Below are 21,908 nucleotides of genomic sequence, written 5' to 3' on the forward strand. Positions count from 1 at the left end.
AGACTACTCAATGCTTCACTTGACTTGTTGTTTTCTTGAATAACTTCAATACCCGTTAGGTACAACAGCTTCAGCACATTAACTTTCCTTGGTTCATTTCAAGTATGGGTTATTCGGTTTAGGAGCAGTTGTCGGACCACATGGTCTGTCCACTACAAGTCAACCAACCAATAACCCTTGGTACTTTGCTAACTTCACTTGTTCTCATTTGACTTCCTTGCCAACACAAGCTCCCGCTTTGAACCTGTGTCAATTGTCCACTTGCAATTAATTTTAACCTTGGCAGCTTCTTGGCTCTGGCACAATGCGACTTCACACCATTCACTTTGTGGGGTGCGTTCCTTTTCACACTTCACACTAGTGCTTTTCATTGGCCTTTTTTCAGCCCTTGCGATTGGCTTTCATTTGATTCATATTTGCATTGTCCATTACGACTTACTTGTCGTCACTGTATTCAAAATTGCATATTGCTTTAATTTCATTTGTTTGGTACTTTCACGTACTGCGCATAACTTTTCCCTAGTTTGGTATTCAATAATGCTTTAAACACTTTGCAGCTTGTTCTGCATTTATAAAGCGTTACTTTGGTCTACCATCCCTCTTACAAGGAATTTATCAGATCGGCATCTCCTTGTACCTAAACCCAGTAACTGGAGCGCCCTGGTGTGTCTATTCCCTTTTTGTCACTCACCGGTCTTTAGCAGCTCCTCCGGTGCTTTCGGCTTACTCTACTCCGGTCTCTCGCTCCCCTTCCCTGGGAACTCCGACGAGCAGAGCTAGTCTTCTCCGAACCTTCATGCTGCTTTTGTTGGCTTCTTGTAGTCTTCAGTGTCCCACAGCTCCAGCGAGGGACGCATAGCACAGGATTCCCGAACTCACAGCCAGTTCGGGCTGTGGCATCTTCTCCGCTCGCCTGCAGCTCTTTCGTCAGCCTGCTCTGTACCGGGTTGCCGCGCCCTTCTCCCCAAGCTGGTTTCTTCCTCCATGCGGGACTCCTATCAAATGGGAATCTCCCTTTTATAAACACCTGTAACCTTTCAACTGGATGCAGTTCTAAGTCCTTTGCCTGACATCAATTAGTGGGACTTGCCTGGCCATGGAAATTATGTTTCAGTCCTCTTGTTCGTCTCAGTAGCAGAGTGGTGTGCACAAATGGAAGTGTGCATCACTCCTGGTTGCCTCGTCTTCATCCCAGTATTGAAAGCATATGAATGGGGAAGTGTGTGTGTGTAAGAGGGGAAGACTAACAACCTATAAAAAAGGTAGGGGAGGGCAGGGTGCACATTGCCATTTTCCTATGTTAACAAAACAAAGGGGTTGTAGGAAAAGAGGCGGCTCTGAATTTTAACAGAGCATCGGAATTTTAACAAAAATGAAAACTGATCCCATTTGCCAACAAGAGTGTGAGACTCGGGTGCTGATCAAGACTCCATTAAGGCAGAGAAAGAAGATCTTATTTTAGGCCCATTTTATAACCACTTGTTAGATCCAGAGTAAAATCCTCTGACTGAAGAGGATTGCAAAGGGAAAGAGGAATTGACGGTATTAAAAAACGAAAAATTGATTTACAAGATGGGCTTATTCGGGAATCCATGTCGGGCCAAATCCAATGGATGATACCTTTGTCATTCCGTTATTGATGCTGTATCATGCCCATGACCCAATACCTGCAGATCATAGAGGCTCCCAGAAAACTCTGGATATTTTAAAAAGATTATGCCCATTGGCCACACATGTCCCAGGATGTAGAAGCCAATAGAAGGGGATGTCTGATGTGTCCACAATTTCAACCAACGTCCCCAACACAGGATACCATTAATGAAAAGAGGTCCGACAACCCCATGGACAGATTTACAATTGGGTTCGTGCAAAGGTCAGCACGGGGAAAGGATAATTTGTTGACGGTCACTTGTTTGATGCCCAAGTGGGTAAACAGCATCCACTTTGCTGGTCCATCATATTTTTTCAAGATTTGGTTTACCTCAGAGAATAGAATCAGACTGTGGAAGCCATTTCACTAGTGCAGTGATGACAAAGATGATGAATCTTGAGTGTAAAGAGGAAATTGCTAATTTCATACCAGCTCTCATCTTCTGGGGGTGTGGAATGTTTCAACAGGTCAATTGTTGATACAGGAAAGATGTTTGTAGCCGAGGCAGGGTCCAGTTGGGATTTGTGACTACCCCTAGTGCCAATAGCTATTAGGTCAACACCATATAGATCAACAAATCTCAGCCCACATGAGATTTTGACAGGTAGAACAATGGTTTTGCCGCAACACCTGCTTTACAGGCCTAGTGAGTAGATCCTGGTAAATGGAGACACAATCCACGAATATGTGGAAGAACTGAGAAAGCACTTGAAATATGCTTTTGCGCTTGCACAGCGGAATTTGGGAAAAGCCGCCGACAGTGCAAAATCATACTATGACAGGAAAACAGAGAGAATATGAGGTAGGTGATCAGGTATATTAGTTTGATTTTGGGAAAGGTAAACAAAAAACACAAAATTCCTTGCATTATGGTGCGAGCAATTTAGGATGTGGATAAGGTTTCACCTGTGGTTTACAGAATCGCTATAAAGAACAGAGAGTTAACTGTGAAACAATTTGGCGATGTTAACCAAATTAAACCGTTCCACCCGAAGCATGAGGTGAGTAGGTTACAACAAATTAGAGAAACTAGTAGGGAGTGAAAACTGAAGGAATATCCTGAAAATGAAAGACTTCTCACCAAAGCAGTGAAGTAGGTATGAATAATATAAAATAAAAAAATCAAGTTGAAGTGCAAAAAAAGGGGCGTGGGGGTAAAAGGAGAGATACATCAAGCGAGTAGCTGTGAATACATTTTAAAATGTATATACCAAGGGGGCGGGGGGGGGGATGACAAACAGGCGAGTATATACATGAAATATGAGTGTAAGATAATAAATAAAAAAAAAATAAAAGAACTCCAGATTGGCGTTTGTTTAGTTTGGTAAGTGTTACAGGTTGATGTATAATTAAAATAGCAGGTTTTGAATGGATGTTGAATCTTTGTAGCAATGTTTAATTTGCTTCTATTGTTCCGTGGTTGAATTGGATTGTCTTATGTCTAACCTGTACCTTTGCCCCCAGTCAAGCATCCAAGGAGATACAGTTAAGGTATGGTTCCCATTCGTGATCCATGCATTTCAGCTGGTTATGTATTTTCCATGCATGTGTATCTTATGGCATAATCCATATTTTGAGTGCAGGTAATCCTCAAAGGAAAGGGAAAAATTAATGCATTGGTTTATTTGGTTCTTAATCAGTCTATTTCTCTTTTGCTCTAGACACCAACCACTTGCCCCGCCAGCACTCCAGGAGTCGGAGGAAGCCGGATACCAGGAGGATACCGCCGGATGAACGGAGGTCCCTAGGAAAAAACAACCTGGACTGAAAAAGGGGTGAGAAGATAGTAACCCCTGAAGGAAGTCCCACTCGCTGAGGTTGGAAGCTCACCTCACATTAAAGCAGCAGCAGGGTCGTGGGCAACCTTTAAGCATCATGATGGATGTGCCACCAGTCTGAGGGAGTTGGCTTTTACAGACAACCTACTTATCTTTATCTGGGCCAATTTACCACTTTCTCCAGGGATGTTTTCCGTCTTTATTGCATGGTCACTCTTAAAAACAGTGAACATTGGAATTAAGTTCTTTTCAACTAAGACATGTGGTCTCATTACGGTAAGCTTATCGGCAACCTTGTTTCTGGAACGCCACATTACGAGTCTGCCAGCCGGGGCTGCAGCACCAGACTGGTCCGATCCTCCCAGGCGCAATGGCCCCGGTGGGCAGAGTTGGAAGCACCGTCACCTTTAGCAACGGTGCCAGTGATTCAGAGTCACCATGCCCATCAAGTCCTATCAATGGGAACTTACCAAATCTGCCGCCTGACTTCCCGCTCTGCTGGGACTTCTAATGTCCAGGAGGCACCGGGAAGTCAGGCGGCAGATCTGATGCTGCGGGTATGGCGGGAAGCTGCCGGTAGCACCAGCTGCTTACCACCGTACTCGTAATGAAGGCCATTGATATCAACATTTCTATTTCTAGGGTTGGACAGATGCAACCATCAATGGAATAGGCATTGTGGGCAACATCATTTCTTAAAGGCGTTTTGTTTTCTTTGTAGGAAAAGGACTTGGTATTTCTAGCGTATTGATAACTTATTGAGAAAAAAAAATACATTAAAGATCACTAGAATAAAAGGAAAAGACGAAAACAAGAAGAGATCGAAAGATCAAAATATAAAAAAGATTAAAATAAAAAAAAAAAAAATAAAAAAAAAAATATATATATATATATATATATATATATATATATATATACACACACACACACAAACACACACACACATATCAAGACTTTTGGTTACCAATTGCATTGTGTTTGAGGTTATGAGTACTCATAGTTGATTTGGCATATAACAGTCTGAAATCAAAGTACATATTTTTTCTATTTTTGATCAAAATCACGCATGTAGATAGAAATGTAGCTGGAATTACTTTGTTTCTGCAGTGACTCTTCAGTCAGGTCCCCAACATAAACAGAAGGGGGTAGTATGTAGGAAAAGAGGAGGCTCCGAATTTTAACAGAGGCTCTGAAATTCAACAAAAATGAAAACTGATCCCATTTGCCAACAAGAGAGTTCGAGATCCTGGTGTGAGACTATGGGCCGAATCTAGTGTGAGAGAATAGAAATATACAAGGTAAAAGGGGCTAGGAGGGTTCGAATTTGCCATTACATAAAAGCTGGCACCACACCATGGGAATATGAACTGTGTTGCAATCAAGCATAAAACTAACAATGTACTAATCCTACCAATACCCCTAAACTCCAACCTATCCAATTGCTATATTTCAAGGGCTTTTGAGAAGTGTATTTTATAGACAGTCGGAGCCTAGACAAGTGTGTTCACATTCTTAAAAGTAAACAGCTATTACCATGCGTTTCTCACCGTTCATGTAATAAGCTTCAGATGTAACAGAAATGTTTTAAGCTGCCATGATTGTGACAAATTTCAAGGTCAGTTATAGCAGTGTTGTGGACATTTATTGCACATTTATTGCAAAAAAAGAGTGTTGAAGTCTATTGTACGAAAAAAGCCATTTACTGTGTGTAAGTTTTACAAATGAGATGTATTCGAGTTTAGGTTTATTTTAATTTCTCAATCACAGGGGATGTCATGTGAAAACTCAGTGCATTGCACATCTTTTTCGAACTTTGCATAAATGCTAATCCCTTATAAAGCACAAAAAGAAAATAAGTGAGCCTCGGTCTGTTTTATATGTGTCCTGGTTATTTGTGATAGAATACAGACAGATGTGAAGCTTCTACCGCAGGTGGCATTTCCATTTTACCACATGTGGTAAAACACAAAACCAAAATGGTCACTGTGAATGGGCTCATATCCTAAGGGGCTGGATGCATAGATGACAGTATTCAGGTGACCTGGTAAGTGTATTTTGAGATACCACCAGACAGACCTCAATTACCACATAATAATGAAATTTTGCTCTAGTGCGCGCCAGATCCGGTTGTTGACTTACCGTTTATGCCAGTTTCTGCTGGAGGAGTTTGATAACTGTAGCGCTAGGAATTCCATGACAACCAGTCCCTGGGCTCCTCCGGCAGACCTTACTCACGCTACTGTTTTCCCCTTTCAGAGCTATTGCTGAAGTCTATAATCGAGCGCATAGACTCCCGCTCCATCAGAGACTCATCCGGTGTCGAGCTATTGCTCGCCACATAGCTGGATCAATCGTCCCCGCAGCGGGCGAGAAGCCTCCCTTGCGGTGACCAACATGGCGGATGGAGCCATGGACTTGCCGCCGAGCTCAGCCTGCAGGAGAAGCTGAGTTGCGAGACTCCGTCTAGAAACAACACTGCACTGAAGAGCTGCTGGTCCACACTACGGAGAAGGGTGCGACTGGTGAGCGCATTGAGTAGAATGAAGCAGCAACATGTTACGCCAGATAAACAGGATATATATATATACTGTGGGCCCAGAAGGAATGACATTGGTGCCACGTTACACCAGCATTGAGGAGGCTGCTGTTATTAAAGATAAGCGGCATCCTCTCATTGAGTGTATCGCTTCCCATGAGCGTGTCGATTTGGAAAGCAGTACACCACTTCTGCATGATGCTCTGGAGGCTCGTTTGCTCACTGCAGGTAGCAGCGATCCTGGTGCACACTGATCTGGCACCCAGAGCGGGAGTGTGCAGCTTGGAGCTGGCATCGCTGGGACCTGTTGTACTGCGAGCAGAGTGCGTCTAGAGCACCCTCGACACACGGCGCTCAAGAGGGGATAGTCATGCATAGCAGACAGAAGGGCCCGTGCATTTGAGCGGGGTGAGCAGAGTCATCATGGGCCTGGGCTACCATACACGTAGCCCTAATGGTGAGTTACTGTGGAGAGAAAACTCATGTGCCGGCTCCCTGAACAGCAATTTGCACTGATTGACATGCAGACCGATTGGCCACATTGTCTCTGCCTGGATGTGGAGGGAGGAGCAGATTCGGTGGTGCCAGTTAGCTATATGAGTGGGAGAGTGGTCTAAGGTCACAGAGGACGACCTGGTCCTTTGGATGTAAGAAGTTGATTGCAGGCTCTCCGTGATATATCCGGTTTGCCTGAGCAGAGAGGTGCGCTCATGGCCAATGCTTGGGAGTAATTATAAAGAAACAGCCAACAGAACACCTCATGCTTCAAACACTTGGGCCTCTACTCACATTGCAGAATATCTGAGTGATGGCTGGACATTATCTCCACGAACCCCAACTGTTGAACCAAGGTCTGCCTACACCTCTCTGCCCCCTCGTCCTACTTAATATCTCCTATACCTTCTTCACCACATTGTATCTAGTTTTGCAATTTCAAAGCCTGGTGTGTGTTTGTTAACATCGTTGCACCCCATTTTGCATTGCTTTTTCTGTCTTTTTTGTTGTGTTCTGCATTGTATTCCTTTTTCTGCACATCTCCTTTTGCTTTGCATTGTATTGTATTGTGTCCTCCTTAAATACTTGACCATCTGTGAGTAGGTGTCCAGGACTGTGCAGTGCAGCCACCACCCCTCCTTCCGCCTCACATCTGTCCTCTGTCAGAGAGAGATGGCAATTACAATCTATCCAATCTTTTCTGATTGCTTCACTATCAACTACCCTCCCTCTCACGAAATCTGGACAGATAAAGCACAAAATGAGATTCTGGGTCAAATCCTGGCCTTCCCATTGCAGACACCTATGTCAGTGCATCCTCCAGAGAGATTCTCACCAATATCCTCTTTTCTGTACCCTCTCCAGACCTATGGTCCTCTTGGCGGGCTTCTTCTCCTCACTGCATCATTAATATCTGCCACACTGGCACTATTCTGATTCAGGGTCCTCAGGCCAACCTCCTTCTCGTCGAACGGATCCTACCATCCCTCATTAACGTTCATCCTTCTCCTGCCTCTCCCCAGTCTTCCCCCTCTGACTGAAGTACCACACCTCAGAAAACCTTCAAATGCAGAGACCACCTCCACCTGGTGTCTCTTAACGCTTGCACAGCCAACAAACACTCTGCAGACATATGTCTCCTTCTTGAAAACACGGACCTTGGCATAGATAATTTCCAAACCACAATCTTAACCATACTCGCGGTGGGGTGACTATAATCTTCCCAGTGTGGGTATCCTCTCCGTCTTACAAACTCAGCTCTACTCTTCCTTTGAGAGCCTGGTTTTGAAGTTGGTTATTTTTTCCTCCTCCACCCTGACCATTGCTACCATTTACCGGCCTCCTGGCGCTACCTCCCTGTACCTCTCTGAATGGGCCGATTTCTGTTCCTCCTAACTTTCTACCTCCTTCAACCTACTCCTCTTGGGTGACTAACATCCACCTAGACTATCCTGGCACAGCATCCTCTTTTCATTGACCTCTGCACCTCTATCCCTCTCCATTCTCCCTTCTGGTCCAACCCACTCTGCTGGACACACTCTGGACACCCTCGTCCACTTTGACTTCCCTCTCTCATCTTCCATGGTCACCCCCTCTCTCTTGGTCAGACCACGCCCTTCTCTCCCCCTCACCTGGGTCCCTATGACTTCACCTTCAAAAGCCCGGCCAACCTCGTTCACAAACATCTGCCCGATGAAACTAGTGTCAGCTGCTGCCTTCTCTTTCACATTTATCCCTCCTAACCCCCCAAATCAGACTACCACCAACACTGCAGTGAGCAACTTCCACCTGTCCATCACCAACACCATTGACATTCTTGCCCCAGTCATGAGGATCCGCTTGAACCCCACCTCTAAGCGCGATACCCGGAACGACTCTGAACTTTCAGCCCTGAAATGTAAGTGCAGAGCTGCGGAACGGAAGTGGCAAACCCCAGGCGCACTCTCTGACAAACTAGCCTGCCGCCTGCTCCAAAGGCAATACAGACTCTTTCTGTGCCAAGAAAAGGGCCCACATTCAGGCATGGGTATCTGGTGCATCCAACAACACAGCCAAACTTTAGAATCTGCAGGCAACTAGCCAACCCTTCCGCAGTATCCTTCTCCCCTACTCCCTCTCAGGCCCTCTGCAACACACTCACCACTCACTTCACCACCAAAATTCTGGACACCCTGACCGCTCTTTGTTACACACTCTCCAGACCATCCCTCAACCCCTTGCCCACTCCCCCTTTCTCCTTAGCCCTTCTCTCACCTGATGAAGTTACCAGAGTCATCGGCTCCATGACGGCCTCTTCCAAACAGGTTTCCCCTTGCTCTTCCAGAACCATCAAGGACAACATTGGCTCTTTCGCCCCTGCACTTGCTGATCTCGGTAACCACTCCTTTGCTACTGGTTCTTTCCCCTCCTCCATCAAGCACTCCCTTGTGTGTCCCCTCCTTAGAAATAAAGGTTACCAGTCCCTACCTGTCCACTACCACCCTATTTCCATCACCCCCTTCATGGGAAAACTGCTGGAGGAGTTGGCCTTGTCTCAACTCAACTCTCGCAATGAACTTGAACTAGACTTGACTATTGCAATAGCCTCCTCCTGAATCTTTTTTCTTTCACTCTGCGACCTCTCCAGCTAATCCAGAAGATGGCAGCAAGACTTAACTTTGGCCTCAAGCCCAGGGAATGCATCTTTCCTGCCCTAAAAAATCTTCACTGGTTCCCGGTTGCTTCATGGATTAAATTCAAATCCCTCTATCATCCACAAGGCTGTCTGGGGCCAGGAACCACACTATCTGCAACTCTCTTACTAAATACTCCCTCTCTATACCCCTGCGCTTCTCTCGCACCAACTCTGTGTGTAAAGCGTTATGCTAAACAGAGGGCGGGGGTGGATCTCTTTCCTCAGCTGGCTCCCTTCTTTGGAACAGTCTCCCCCACTCCCTCTCGAGCAGGACTTTCTTAAATTCTGGAAGTTCCTCAAGACTTTCCTCTTTACCTCCTCCTCCTTCCGCCACTCTCCTGTGCGAATATCACAGTTGCTAGTTTGGTGTTCAGGGTCCTTATGCATCCTAGGGGCCCTGACCTCCCACACTGAATCACCCTAGCTTCTGTCTATCCTCAGTACTTGCCTCAGCTCACCCTCCACCCTGGAAGCCCGCACTTATTTTACATAGTACTTCACCTGTTGCTCACCCATGAGCATCACAGCATCAAACCCATCCCCCTTCCTGTTTGCACTTGCACGTTCTGAACACTCATAAGGCATAGTAGGTTCGTCCCCCCTCCCACTGTATTTCATATATATATATATATTTCAATGTATTTCAATTATTTTCACCCCCCCTTATCCTCCCCTGTTGCCGCGTGGGAGATTTGAAACAGTATTTACTTCCTGTATAAGAGCATAACAAGCAAACAAATAAATGAAATAAATAAACCATGATTCCTTCAGAATGTACCCTAAATGAGTGAGGGCCTTCTCCCTATCCTCTGAATCTCTTATGTCTAGTATCATCTGTGCTGGATTGATCCAGATGTCTCTTTTCCTATGTAGGAGGAGCAGAGGGACTACTGTCGTCGCCTGAGGTGATTGGTTTCATGGGTCTCTGTGGCATCACCTCTATGATTTTGTCTCTATGAAATGATCTTGTCAGGCTCCATCATGAAGCTGTAGAATTGTGCAAGAAGTTCCTCCGCATCTGACTCAGGCAGGATTCTCGGTCTCACCCCCCCACCCCCAACAAGGGAACTAGATTTAGTTGGTGGGAGAAACCAGGTGCAACAGGAGGAGGGAACGTGGATCAGCCACTGGTCTGTGTAACATAGGACACTAAAACAGGGAATTCAGGTATGGTTCCTTCACAGGGACGGGCCATTGCACGCATGGGGCCAGATTTACAAAAAGGTTTTTAATGGGACTTTCACTTGTTAAAAAGTTTTGTAAAATCCGCCCCATAGTGTGAAGGTGGGCGCAACTGTGGCAGTAGGTCCCCAAGGCAAAGGTAGTGCTTATTGCAGTGCTTGGTGGAATGACAGGGGCTGAAGTTTGAGACTTTAACAGGATCAGGCCATCCTTCCATTGTCTCTTGAGAATCCCAAGAACAATCCAGAGCTGCAGAAACCTGGCTCCTCTCTGAGTTTTGCCAAACCACATGATACCCGAACATGCACTTCCAGCCTGACCTTCAAAGAATCACTAGGAAAAAAGCAAGACTGGTTCGGGCCCCAAATTGTTTGAGTAGCCATTTGGGATGCCTCGGTGTGAGGTTTGTTAACAATGAAAGAAAGTCTCCCCTCTCATGCACGTGCCTCTGCATCAATAGAAGATGCACCAGGGTCAAGGCAGTGTACATCACTCGCAGTCCAGTGATCCGTGGAGGCACTGGAGCTGGGTACCGGATTAGTCCCATGCAGGACCTTGGGCCCTTCCCCGGTAAGCTGCCCTTTGTGGATGAGAAGTAGGATCAATTCGACCGCTCCCTGTCTGGTGATGATTTTTCAAGCCGTCTCCAGGCAGGGTTGCCCAGGTAACAAGGTTGGGCTTATCTTTTTTTATCCTGTTTTCCACAAAGTCACATATCTCGGGAGAGCCCTGAACACATCCTCCCAGTGAGAAACCCTTTGAAGCATGTCTCCATGAGAGAATCACACGTGTTGAAAAGTGCCATGCATGCTCGGCACCTAAGCCAATTAAGAATAAGTTGTGCTAATCGGCATAGCAAAATCTCCACGGACAATCCATAAAGTGACTTAAGCCATTGGTCATAGGTGCAGCTAACTCTGAAAGATGGTGTTTATTATCAGCAGTCACAGGCTATCAACATGAGCCTAATATTAAGAACGCTACACTTTAAGCCAGACCTAATCATATCATTTATAACTGTAAGGAAGGCATGGCATCAACAGTAAGACAGACATAAGTGACCACAGTTCAAGGGTGTTTATTGAACTTTAAAGAGGGTTTGATAAACACCTATCTAAACCCAAATCTACAGATGGAAGCAACTTACAACCATCAAATAATAATAACACAGTCCTAGTGGTGTCTTGTCAAAATAAAAGGGCCTATACTAAAAAAAAAAAAAAACTATTGCCAATCCTTACCGCTAAACACAAATAGTGTGGGAAATATTGTTATGAAAAAGAAAGAATTGTTCAAAAATGATATGTCACGTTTTCAGGCTATTGGCCTCCCTTCCCCATGTTTTTAGCACAGGATAAGGCGGTTCAGTCCAGCATAGCAGTTTCTGGCTTTGTTAGCACAAGGTTACAGTTCACTCATCAGCATCACGGCCTCCGGAGCGCAAGTCTCCTTGCTTCTCAAAGTCTCTTCACTCAAAGGGCCTGATTCAAACAAAATATACAAGTAATGTTTTCCCTTTCAGATTTTCACAAGTATTCACATTGTGTGATTCAACATCCACCCCAGAACCGCCTCAACCTGGGCTTGGATCTTTTAGCATAATGTTCCACACAGGCTCCGCGAGGCTCAAGCCTGTCAAGCCTATGTACATAGGTTCTTCCTTTTCGGGTGACTCACTGTTCACCCCGGATCAACCTCAGCCGGGCTCAGATCCTTTCTACACCATTAGTTTTCCTCAGCCGGGCTCGGACCAATGTCAATTTAACATCAAGTATGGAAGACTTTCGAATGTGCACAGGGTTTGGCTTGAGCCATTGCAGGACCACTTTGATTTCACCCACATGATGCGGGACCACTCTGTCAATGGTATCGTATTTTACCTTCAAAGTTCATTCACTCATCTGTTGTCTTAATCTTCTTCATACAATGTTACCTTTTGCAACCTTGATCTCCACACAGACCGTTCTGGTATCAGTCTCCCCAACTCACCGGCTGTGCTGCTTTGTTGTAGGGGCAAAGGACAATACAACAGCAGCAACCGCTTTTCCTCGTCTTGACTATTGACATGGAAGAGCACCGGGTAACTCCGACACACAATGCAGGATTCTTTAGCTTCAATTCCGGGTCTTAGGCTTAGGCTTTCTACTTTTGAAGGCTCATGAAAGATGCAGTTTGCCGGTGAAAAGGTCAAGAGTATTTCCCTCCTTGCAATCCTCTTCGGTCTTGCCGTTTTCCATCTTGTATTAAACTGCCATCTTAGAACTGCTGCTTCCTCATGTGCTCTGCTCAGAGTGTGCTTACGTACTCATCCTTTTATCTGTGTGAGTAAGTGTGATGGAAGTCAGGTGTGTGTAATGATCAATAATTGCCTGATCATTGTATTGGGACATGTCAGGTATACGGCTCTGGTGTTAGTCCGTTTTCGCTCACGGTGAACTGTCCGTGAGAAAGTGTTTGTGTCGGGAAAAGGGGCTGGAGGGGTGGGGGTTGAGTTCACAAGTATTCTACCGGGTAGGATGGGGTAAAGTGGTGACAGGGAAGGGGATACCGTGTCTCGCCATCCGGTATCCCACTCCCCGAAAAAACCCCATCCAGGTGTTCCTCCCGTAATGATCCACCACCAGGAACTGGATCCAAAAGCAATGGCCATGTCCTGGATACCTGGATGACAGGTCCCTGGGGACTAGCAGGTGAGACACCTTGTGGTTTCTCACATAACCCAGAGTGGGGGGGGGTGTTAATTGACAATTGCCTGAAACTAGCAATTACTGACAAGATTGTGCGCTCTTCCACCTCAAGTGATATGCATGCACAAGGGAATAAAACAAGAATTGTGGGAAAAAACTAAAAAAGGTGGCACTGAAGCAGTTGTGGAATAGATCGAGCTGAAGTACTGAAGGGAAAAAGGTAGATGGACAGTGATCTTACCAAGGCTGCGACCCGAATCCATACCATGCGAGCTGCAGAATCTGGAAGCCAAGGCCCAGCAGGATGGTGTTCTTGTTTCCTATGGAGCGCATCAGAATCCCCAGCACCACAGTCTAGAAAGAGGAAGGGCAGGTGGTGAAGTAGAAACAATGTACGGAGAAAACAAGGAGGTAGAAAGAGAGAACAATGGAGCAGAACAAGCCCCCAGCAGCATTGATCAATGGTTACAGGGGGAAATACGATGCACCAGGGACTGGATTATTGTTGATTATGCCTACTTTTAAGATGGGGCGGCAGGTTGTGAAATATGCAAGAGTTCAATTATATGAACAGTAGACCTGGAAGCAGAGCATACCACAGGTAAAACACATGAAGTGCCTGTGTGCATCTCTCTGTACCACACACTCTCACATTCATTCTCTCTCCGCCCTCTCTCATTCATTCGCTCACTTATTCTCTCACATTCATTCATTTACTCACTCTCATTCTCTCGCTCTCATTGAAGTTGAAAATTAAATTTGCTTTAAAACTGCTGTAAATCGCACTGAGAACTCTGACCGTGGAGACTAGTCAAAAAATGAGAATCTATGACAGACCCAATGGAGGAGGAATGTGTTTAAAATGAGGACTGCTACATTTAAGAATTAGAAAGTTCTAGCACGGGTACGCTCAATGAAAGTGAGAGAAGTACAAGGGAAAGCATTGGAGAGAATGGAAACGGACGATGAAAAGAGAATCATACCTTACCTGAGCTAGAATGGAGAGGATACCCACCACACCGATAAAGACAGCCACGGTCTCCAAGGAAAACCCAACCACCTGTAAAGGAAACAAAAGATGAAGACACTCTGGTGGCAGGGCTCAATCATCAACAGGAAAGTTTGTACATTGACATTCAACAAGCAGACTGTAACTGAGCTTTGAAATAATGGAGCAGAGAAGAAGCAGTGTCTATCAAAAAGGGCACCTGGTTGATGCCTTGCTCTACCCAGGTGGGTAATCACGTATTAAAGAGCAAAATTGAGCAAGGTCATAGAATACCTGGCTGATTAACTAAGGGTGAACACACACCTATGGGGGTTACACCTTAGTAAGTGTGTACAAGTAAATGAATGACTATCAGGACAGTTCTGGGTGCTGCAGTTAGATTTTTAATAAAACTACAGTTTACGTGTTTTTAGATACACTTGATAGAGAGTAACACAAGATACAACAGTATTTACACATTTTGAAGGTATAATAACCAGTTTGTGAGTGACAAATTTCAAATATTTGTAACGTCTTATAAAAGCTTACACATCCACTGAGTGATGCTTGGGAAGGAAACCAGTGGATTTAGTGAGGTGATAGCATGTGATAGTCAGCACATATACATCAAAACAATGAGGGGTTGAACAAGGACAACGCAAACAATATAACAGTCAACACGACAGTGTTTCGGCCAGAACGTGAGCTTGGATCCTACAGGCTGGCGTGATGAGTACGCTAAAGTCAACCGCAAGCATGAGGGGCTGCGGATGAAAGAAGGAAGAGCGCTGCAGAACAAGCTGTGATGTATATGTGCCGACTATCACATGCTATCACCTCACTAAATCCACTGGTTTCCTTCCCAAGGACCACTCAGTCGATGTGTAAGCATTTATAAGACGTTACAAATATTTGAAATTTGTCACTCACAAACTGGTTATTATACCTTCAAAATGTGTAAATACTGTTGTATCTTGTGTTACTCTCTATCAAGTGTATCTAAAAACATGTAAACTGCAGTTTTATTAAAAATATAACTGCAGCACCCAGAACTGTCCTGATATATTTTTGTCAGAAGTCATTCACAGTTACTTGTACACACTTACTAAGGTATAACCCCCATAGGTGTGTGTTCACCCTTCGTTAATCAGCCAGGTATTCTATGACCTTGCTCAATTTTGCTCTTTAATATGCAGAGAAGAAGCAGGACTTTGGCCCAATGAGTTGCACGAACCTCACAAAGGAGAGAATCTGCAAACAGGTTTGTAGATAAGAATCAGAACAGAAAGAAATACAGCACCTGGAGATATCACGAACAGCGGTCCGTAGCCAATTATCAGGGAATCATTAAAAAGTTCAATCTTAAGTTGAGGAGAGCCTTGTTCTGGCCTTGCCTGTGACATGTTCCATTGTGCTAGGGCCTTTATTATCAAGGCTTCCATGCAAATATGTAGCTGCCAAAGGGAGTGGCGCTAACAGCAACATGGGGACACTCACAGCGTTTCCGTTTGGAGCAAGCATCTAGGGACAGTTAAAAGTTTGCCGTAAATGCAATTGTATTGGTTCAGGGACAGCGTCGAAGCCATCACCTTTCTGGATAGAAATCTTGGGCCTGGGACAGACGCTGGGACTCCATCCTGAGTAACATCGGCGCTTCTAATCACAGTCACAGCAGAGGATGCACTTCCCATGTCTTGGACCATTTGAAAGGCAGGGCCATTGGAGTCCCATCGACTCCCCTACTTATACCCACTCCTATCGGTACCAACCGCATTACAGCATTTTTTGTATTTCTCCCATTTATGTTGTTATTCCATTTGTTTTTTTTCTTTCATACCCCTTTTAGACAGCAGTTAAAAGACCTGTTCGTAAGACTTGCAGCTTCATGCCAATCTCAGCATAGATTGGCCCATTCCAGTCGCTGGACTTTTATTGGCAAATATACTATAAAAGGTGTGTCAGTGTCTAATGAGAGGACTCTGAAAACAAAAGCCAAATAGCTAATTTTATTGGCGCGATCAAAGTAATAAGCACGTTGATTTTATCCTCTGGTCAGGACAACAAAGCGTGATTGATGTCCTCCTGGGCAGGTTATAATCATTTAGGGGTTCACCCTGGCTGAGTTGTACAATCCAGATGTGGAACCTTGCTATATGCGAGAGGCAGCTGCACATCAGTCACACCACACTTGTCTGGGTTAGCTCTTAGAGAGCATGATCAGATGTGATTTGCCTGGCATTTCTGGCCATACTTCCCTGATCACAGGGAGAGAAACACAAAATGACCAGGCCTGTGTCTCAAACATGCAGACATCAGCTTTCATAGGCAGGAACTAGAATAACCTGGTATGCCAATCCTAAGAGGGCTCTAACCTGTCAAAGGCCAACAACAAAAACAGTAAGAACTGTATTCATACTACAGAGATGGTCACCTGTCGCAAGTAGAGGAAGAAGCTGGAATACTGTCCGGCTTCCGGTAGGTAGGAGAGAAACACTGTGATGCAGATGAGAAGAACTGTGGAGTCTTGGCCCACCTTCCGCAGAGACTGAAAACAAAGACACAAGACAAAACTAATAATTAGCCAAACCAGAGGGTGGGGGGGGGGGAGCAGTTCAGAAAATACCACATGGCCACAGCTTGAAAGAGGAATTGGAGAGCAGTAAAGGTCTTTGCACTACAACACCCATCACCACCCTTTTCCACCCTAAGCAGCCATGGGCCAGGTCAATGCTGTAGCCTGGAACGAAGGAAGTGCCTTGTTCGATATGGTCTTGCCCCTCAATCAGCACTCTGGAATGCAGGTGTGAGAATGAACGCAATGTCTAAAGAAAGAGTCAACGCTAGCTGCTGCCATCAAACCGTGCACATGGATCAGGGTCCAATCTCTAAATCGATCTGTCCTTTCCAGATGGGGGCTATTGCAAACTAGCTCTGCCAGTGATGCCTTGGCACCAGGAGCAAGCAACATGTGCATGCAATACACGCTACTAATGATAGGGGAGAGTGTGCGATTTTAAAGAACATGATTGCCTCAAATGTGGGGGGGTTTTCATGCATGAACCGCCCTAAGGGCAGTGCATGTAGACCACCACTGTGGTACAACACAAAGTGAGGCATGAGATAAGATCTTTGATTTTCAAGTACCACACAAAAAGGAATGTAAACTGGGTTGGACACCTCAGCACTGATGTTTTGGGAGGGGGTTGAGGGTAATTGTGATGGAAGCTAACTGCTTTTTATTTTCACAAGGCCAGTTGGGTTGGTGGTAAGAGCAGGGAGTTTGTGAGTAAGTTACAGCATCTTCTGGGAAAAGGTGAGAATGACTGTTGAATTCATTTTGTTCACTCCTATTGTGCCAGTTCTTTTGTTCTGATGCTACCACCAGAGATAAGGGTTTTTATTTTGGTGAAGTTCTCTTGTTGGGGGCTATGGCCTTGTACAGAATACTTGCAGCTTTGGAAGTGATTCATGTCTGGGGTGGGAGTCCAAGGAGTGTTCCAGCCTTGCAGACACATAAAAAAGGGAAGAAGGTGGTTCCTTGGTGTCTGGTCAATATGGCATCAGCCCCATTAATGTGGGAGTGGAGTGTTTGTACGGTTACCTGGTTAAGGTCTGACCGTCCTGGGACTTGCTATTTTTATTTTATTTTTTATTTTTACGCATTTAGAGGCCCAAGGCCCTGCCTGCACCCTTCTCCCTCCTTGTTGTCCCCGTTTTCCCTTCCATCCCTCCTCCCGCCTCCCAGGCCGTGATTGGCTTGTTCGCTCCTTTTAACTGACCTCCCCAGGGCAGCCCTCTGCCCGTGCAAGCCCCTGCGGCTAAGGGCCCCAAGGCAAAGGACGGCTCCTACAGAGGCGGCTTCATATCATGTCTGCAGGTGCCAGCAGGGGAAGCTAGCCATCAACCAGCAGCGACTAACAGGGTACACAACAAACTTACATACACTGCGATAGTACTGTGATTACTAGCTTGTGCCTTTCTAGGATAGTAGAATGAATAGGATAGTGAACATTAGCCTGTGTCGCATCTAGATAGAATTGTGAATATTAGCAAATGCCACACTAAAATAGAAATGTTAATATTAGCTTGCATCACATCTAGATAGGTTTGTGAATGTTAGCAAGTCCCATATTCAGCTAAGAATGGTGAACATTAACCAGTATCAACTCCAGACAGGACTGGAATGCCGGCAAGTGTCACATTTAGAACTGTGAACACTAGCCTGCGTCTCATCCAGATAGATTTGTGAATGTTAAGCAAAGTACCACACCTGGATAGAATTGTGAATGTTAACAAGTGCCACATTTAAATAGAATTGTGAATAGTGGCAAGTGCCACACCTAGATTGATTTGTGAATATTAGCAAGTGCCACACTTGGATAGAATTGAGATCATTAGCTGCATCACATCTAGACAGGATCGTGAATGTCGGCCGGTGCCACATTTAGATAGCATGCTAACATTAGCCTTTGCCACATTTAGGCCCCATTTGGAATATTACCAATGTCACATTTAGATAGAATTGTGAATTTTAGCTTGCTTCAAATCAAGACAGAACTGTGAAGATGGGCCAGTGCCACATTTGGATATAATTGTGAATATCGGCATACATCTCATATAGACAAGACTGAATGTTAGCCAGTGCCGGTTATAGATAGAAAAGCAGAGATATTCACACGCCACATATAGCCAGAACATGGAAATTTAGCACATATCACTTCTAGATAGCAAGGCCAATAACCAACCCACTAACATTTTCACCCCTCTGCATACACCTCTCAAACTCCAACCAAACAACTACAACCCTAAAGCACAACAAACCGCACAAACTTCACTATACCGCAACAACAAAACAAACCACACATAGCCTCCCACAAAAGCACACGACGGCTACCGATCGGAAAGCACCCCGAAGAACAGCAAATGGTGTTAACCGAACTGAAGCTGCCAACAGCACATCACTGCTCTCTTGCACTTATCCCGCTTGTTCCCACTATCAAACCCCCTCCATCCCTTTTCCGTTTCAGATCCACCAGAGCGCCAGGGGACCACTCCGGTAGGATAGTGCGCGGTACAAACATCCTTCAACATTAACATGAAGTGAGTGCCAGCAAGTTAGAGCTGGATTTGTTACGTGAGATTGAAAAGAAAGAAGATTGCTATGTGCCAAGGTAGTGCCTGGTTATTTGGGAGTGTGAAGTTGAAGAGGGCCATACCGTTGTGCTGGATTTGTAGTTGGATAGGTGATGAATTATGTCTTGGTAAATGGCAAAAACTGCCGATGTCCAGATCTGGGTGCAGGAGAGTAGGATGTTTTCTGTTGACCTCACAGGGACAGGGTTGGATCTAAACATATTGATAAATGGAGTCACCCTGGCAGGTCCCCTAGAGGCTCCACGTAGAGGGAATTACCATTGGTGACAGGATTGGGCTTTGGGACTCTCTGCTGTTGACAGAGAGGAAACTCAGGAATCCAAAAGGAAGAACAGGTAGCAGATTGTATAAACGGAGCACAACCTGTTTAGGATGCTCCCTTTAGTGCTGATCTGGCCCACGTGAGCATGTATCAGGTATCTGTGGTGAGTGGGAGTGACCCGTGGTCAACTGGTCAAAATACAGCAATGAATCTGGTAGTTAAGGGAGCATGGTTTGGAAGACCTACATCTCTATAGTTCAAAGCACCTGTGCCATTTCTTTCGATTTCACCATCACACTTTTCCCTGCAGAATCTGATCTACAAAGACCCAATACAGTGTGCATCCCAGGATCCCTAGTCTTTCACATAACAGGGATAAGGAAACATTCACCTTCTTCCACATCCGAGGAGCCTTTCCGGAGATGCTCCAGCAAAACTGCCAGGTTGGGGGCAGTTCTATAAGTTGACAAGCATAATGTAGCTGTATATACTGCATCGATAACTACCAGCCATTACAATACAAAATACAAATAATTTGGTAACCACCTATTTCAATGCAAAGCAACTACATAGAAAAGTCACAGAGTTATGTAGAAAACTCACAATAAAACAAAAGGATGAAAGCATCATACAATTGATGCAATGTAAATATTTAAAAAAAATAACATTAAGATGGGCAGGACACAAAACAGATAGGAAAACAAGGATCAAAAATGACACTGAAGATTAGGTAAGAGGTCAGTAAGAGAAAAAAGTGGAGCAGTGGTGCGTTTCTCCCAGTTTGCAATAAATAAAAGGATATTACAAAAATAAAAAACAAAACCGAAATAAAATATTGCGAGATGGGTTGAGGGGAAATGCCTGTAAAATGCATTTACTTGGACTAGCAAGCAAAGAAATGCTCAATGCAGTTCTTATGGCAAGATGGGTTTCCTAGAAGAACAGTTAACTTACCAACTGGTAACGTTCTTTCGACTGGATGTTCCTCCAATGCATTCCACATATTTGACATGTAATGTCCACAGCTGTGCACTTCGCAAACTTTTTCGGCAGAGGGCATCCTGCGTCAATGGCGTTGTGTCCATGTTCCTCGAGGGCCTCCGTCGAGGACGACGTCACAGGACGTTATGAATAGGACGCACGGTGACCATAGCCTCAGTTTAAGTTTTTTCCCCCAGAACGTGTGACACCAGTCTGATGCCTGCTGGACTGTATTTAGCCTAGCAGAAACAGAAGCTGCAATCACATAGGAAATTCTCCTGAGGGGCAGGCTGGGAGTGCGACGTGGAATGCATTGGAGGAACATTCAGTCGAAAGAACTTTACCAGTTGGCAAGTAACTTGTTCTTCGAATGGATTGCGTCTTCCAACGCATTCCACATCTTTGACAGACTCCCAAAGCAGTACCAGTAAATGGAGGAGGGAAAAGAATTTAGAATACCCAATTAGATTGCAGAATAAAGAACCGCCTTCCCAAAGGCCATATCCTGATCATGGATTGCATCCAGGGAATAATGTTTTAGAAATGTATGGATTGAAGCCCAAGTAGCGGCATCACAAATATTCCTAATAGGAACACCCCGCTGGAGGGCGGTAGAAGTAGCCACGCCCCCAGTGGAATGAGCTCTCAACCCTTCTGGAGGGTCTTTACCCGCCAACTGGTAACACTCCGTAATGGTAAGGATAATCCACCTGGACAAGGTCTGTTTGGTAACAGCGTGGCCCAATCAGTGTCCAGCATATCCTACAAAGAGTTGATCATCCACTCTAACCCTGGACATCCTAGAAATGTAAAAGTTAAGAGCTCTCCTAGGATCTAGCCGATGGAGACTCTTCTTCCTTACCAGGATGAGGAGAAGGGTAGAAAGATGAAGAACCACGTTTTGACTCAAATGATATTCAGAGACTACCTTAGGTAGAAACGAAGGACGTACTCGCAGTACAACCCTGTCCTTGTGAAACACAGTAAAGGGTGGCTTAGCTGAAAGTTCCTGTAATTCACTCACTATGCGAGCGGAAGTAACCACAACCAAGAACACAGTCTTGAAGGACAGTAATCTCAAAGGACAAGAGTGCAAAGGTGCAAACGGAGCACTCATGAGAAATCTCAAAACCAAATTCAAATCCCAAACCGGCACCTGGAAAGGGAACGGCAGGAATACATAAGTCAGTCCTTTAAGAAACTGAGAAATCAGAGGAATCTTAAAGTAAGAACATTCTTCAGACGAGCGCTCAAAGATAAACAGCGCTGCTGGTACCCACTTGTAGGCCCCTGTGGGCCAAAGAAAGCAAGAAAGACAAAACCATAGGAATGGAGCACTGAAAAAGATCAACATTGTGATCCTGCACCAGTCGCAGAACTTACGCCCACGATACAGGGATTTTGTTGCGGGCTGCCTGGCCGAAAGCAACACCTCCATTGCGTCATCCGGGTGGTCCCAATCCTTATACCTCAACCTTTCAGATACCAAGCGTGAAGGTTGAGTCTTGACATCTGGATGG

At 45.1% G+C, this 21,908-nt stretch overlaps 1 protein-coding gene across 2 annotated transcripts in view; it reads right to left on the bottom strand.

Annotated features, from left to right (window-relative positions):
- The window catches only part of LOC138569735 (hippocampus abundant transcript 1 protein-like), a 227,720-nt gene that overhangs the window by 63,694 nt on the left and 142,118 nt on the right, over positions 1–21,908 (bottom strand). For both annotated transcript variants that reach the window (XM_069647982.1, XM_069647992.1), the window contains exons 7-9: positions 16,423–16,536; positions 13,992–14,063; positions 13,245–13,357 (exon numbers count right to left, since the gene is read on the bottom strand). In XM_069647982.1, coding sequence (XP_069504083.1) covers positions 13,245–13,357; positions 13,992–14,063; positions 16,423–16,536 — 299 coding nt within the window. The remainder of the gene's footprint in view (positions 1–13,244; positions 13,358–13,991; positions 14,064–16,422; positions 16,537–21,908) is intronic.

This window comes from Ambystoma mexicanum, chromosome 1p (genome assembly GCF_040938575.1).
Source record: "Ambystoma mexicanum isolate Mex_15411 chromosome 1p, UKY_AmexF1_1, whole genome shotgun sequence".
Lineage (NCBI taxonomy): Eukaryota > Metazoa > Chordata > Amphibia > Caudata > Ambystomatidae > Ambystoma > Ambystoma mexicanum.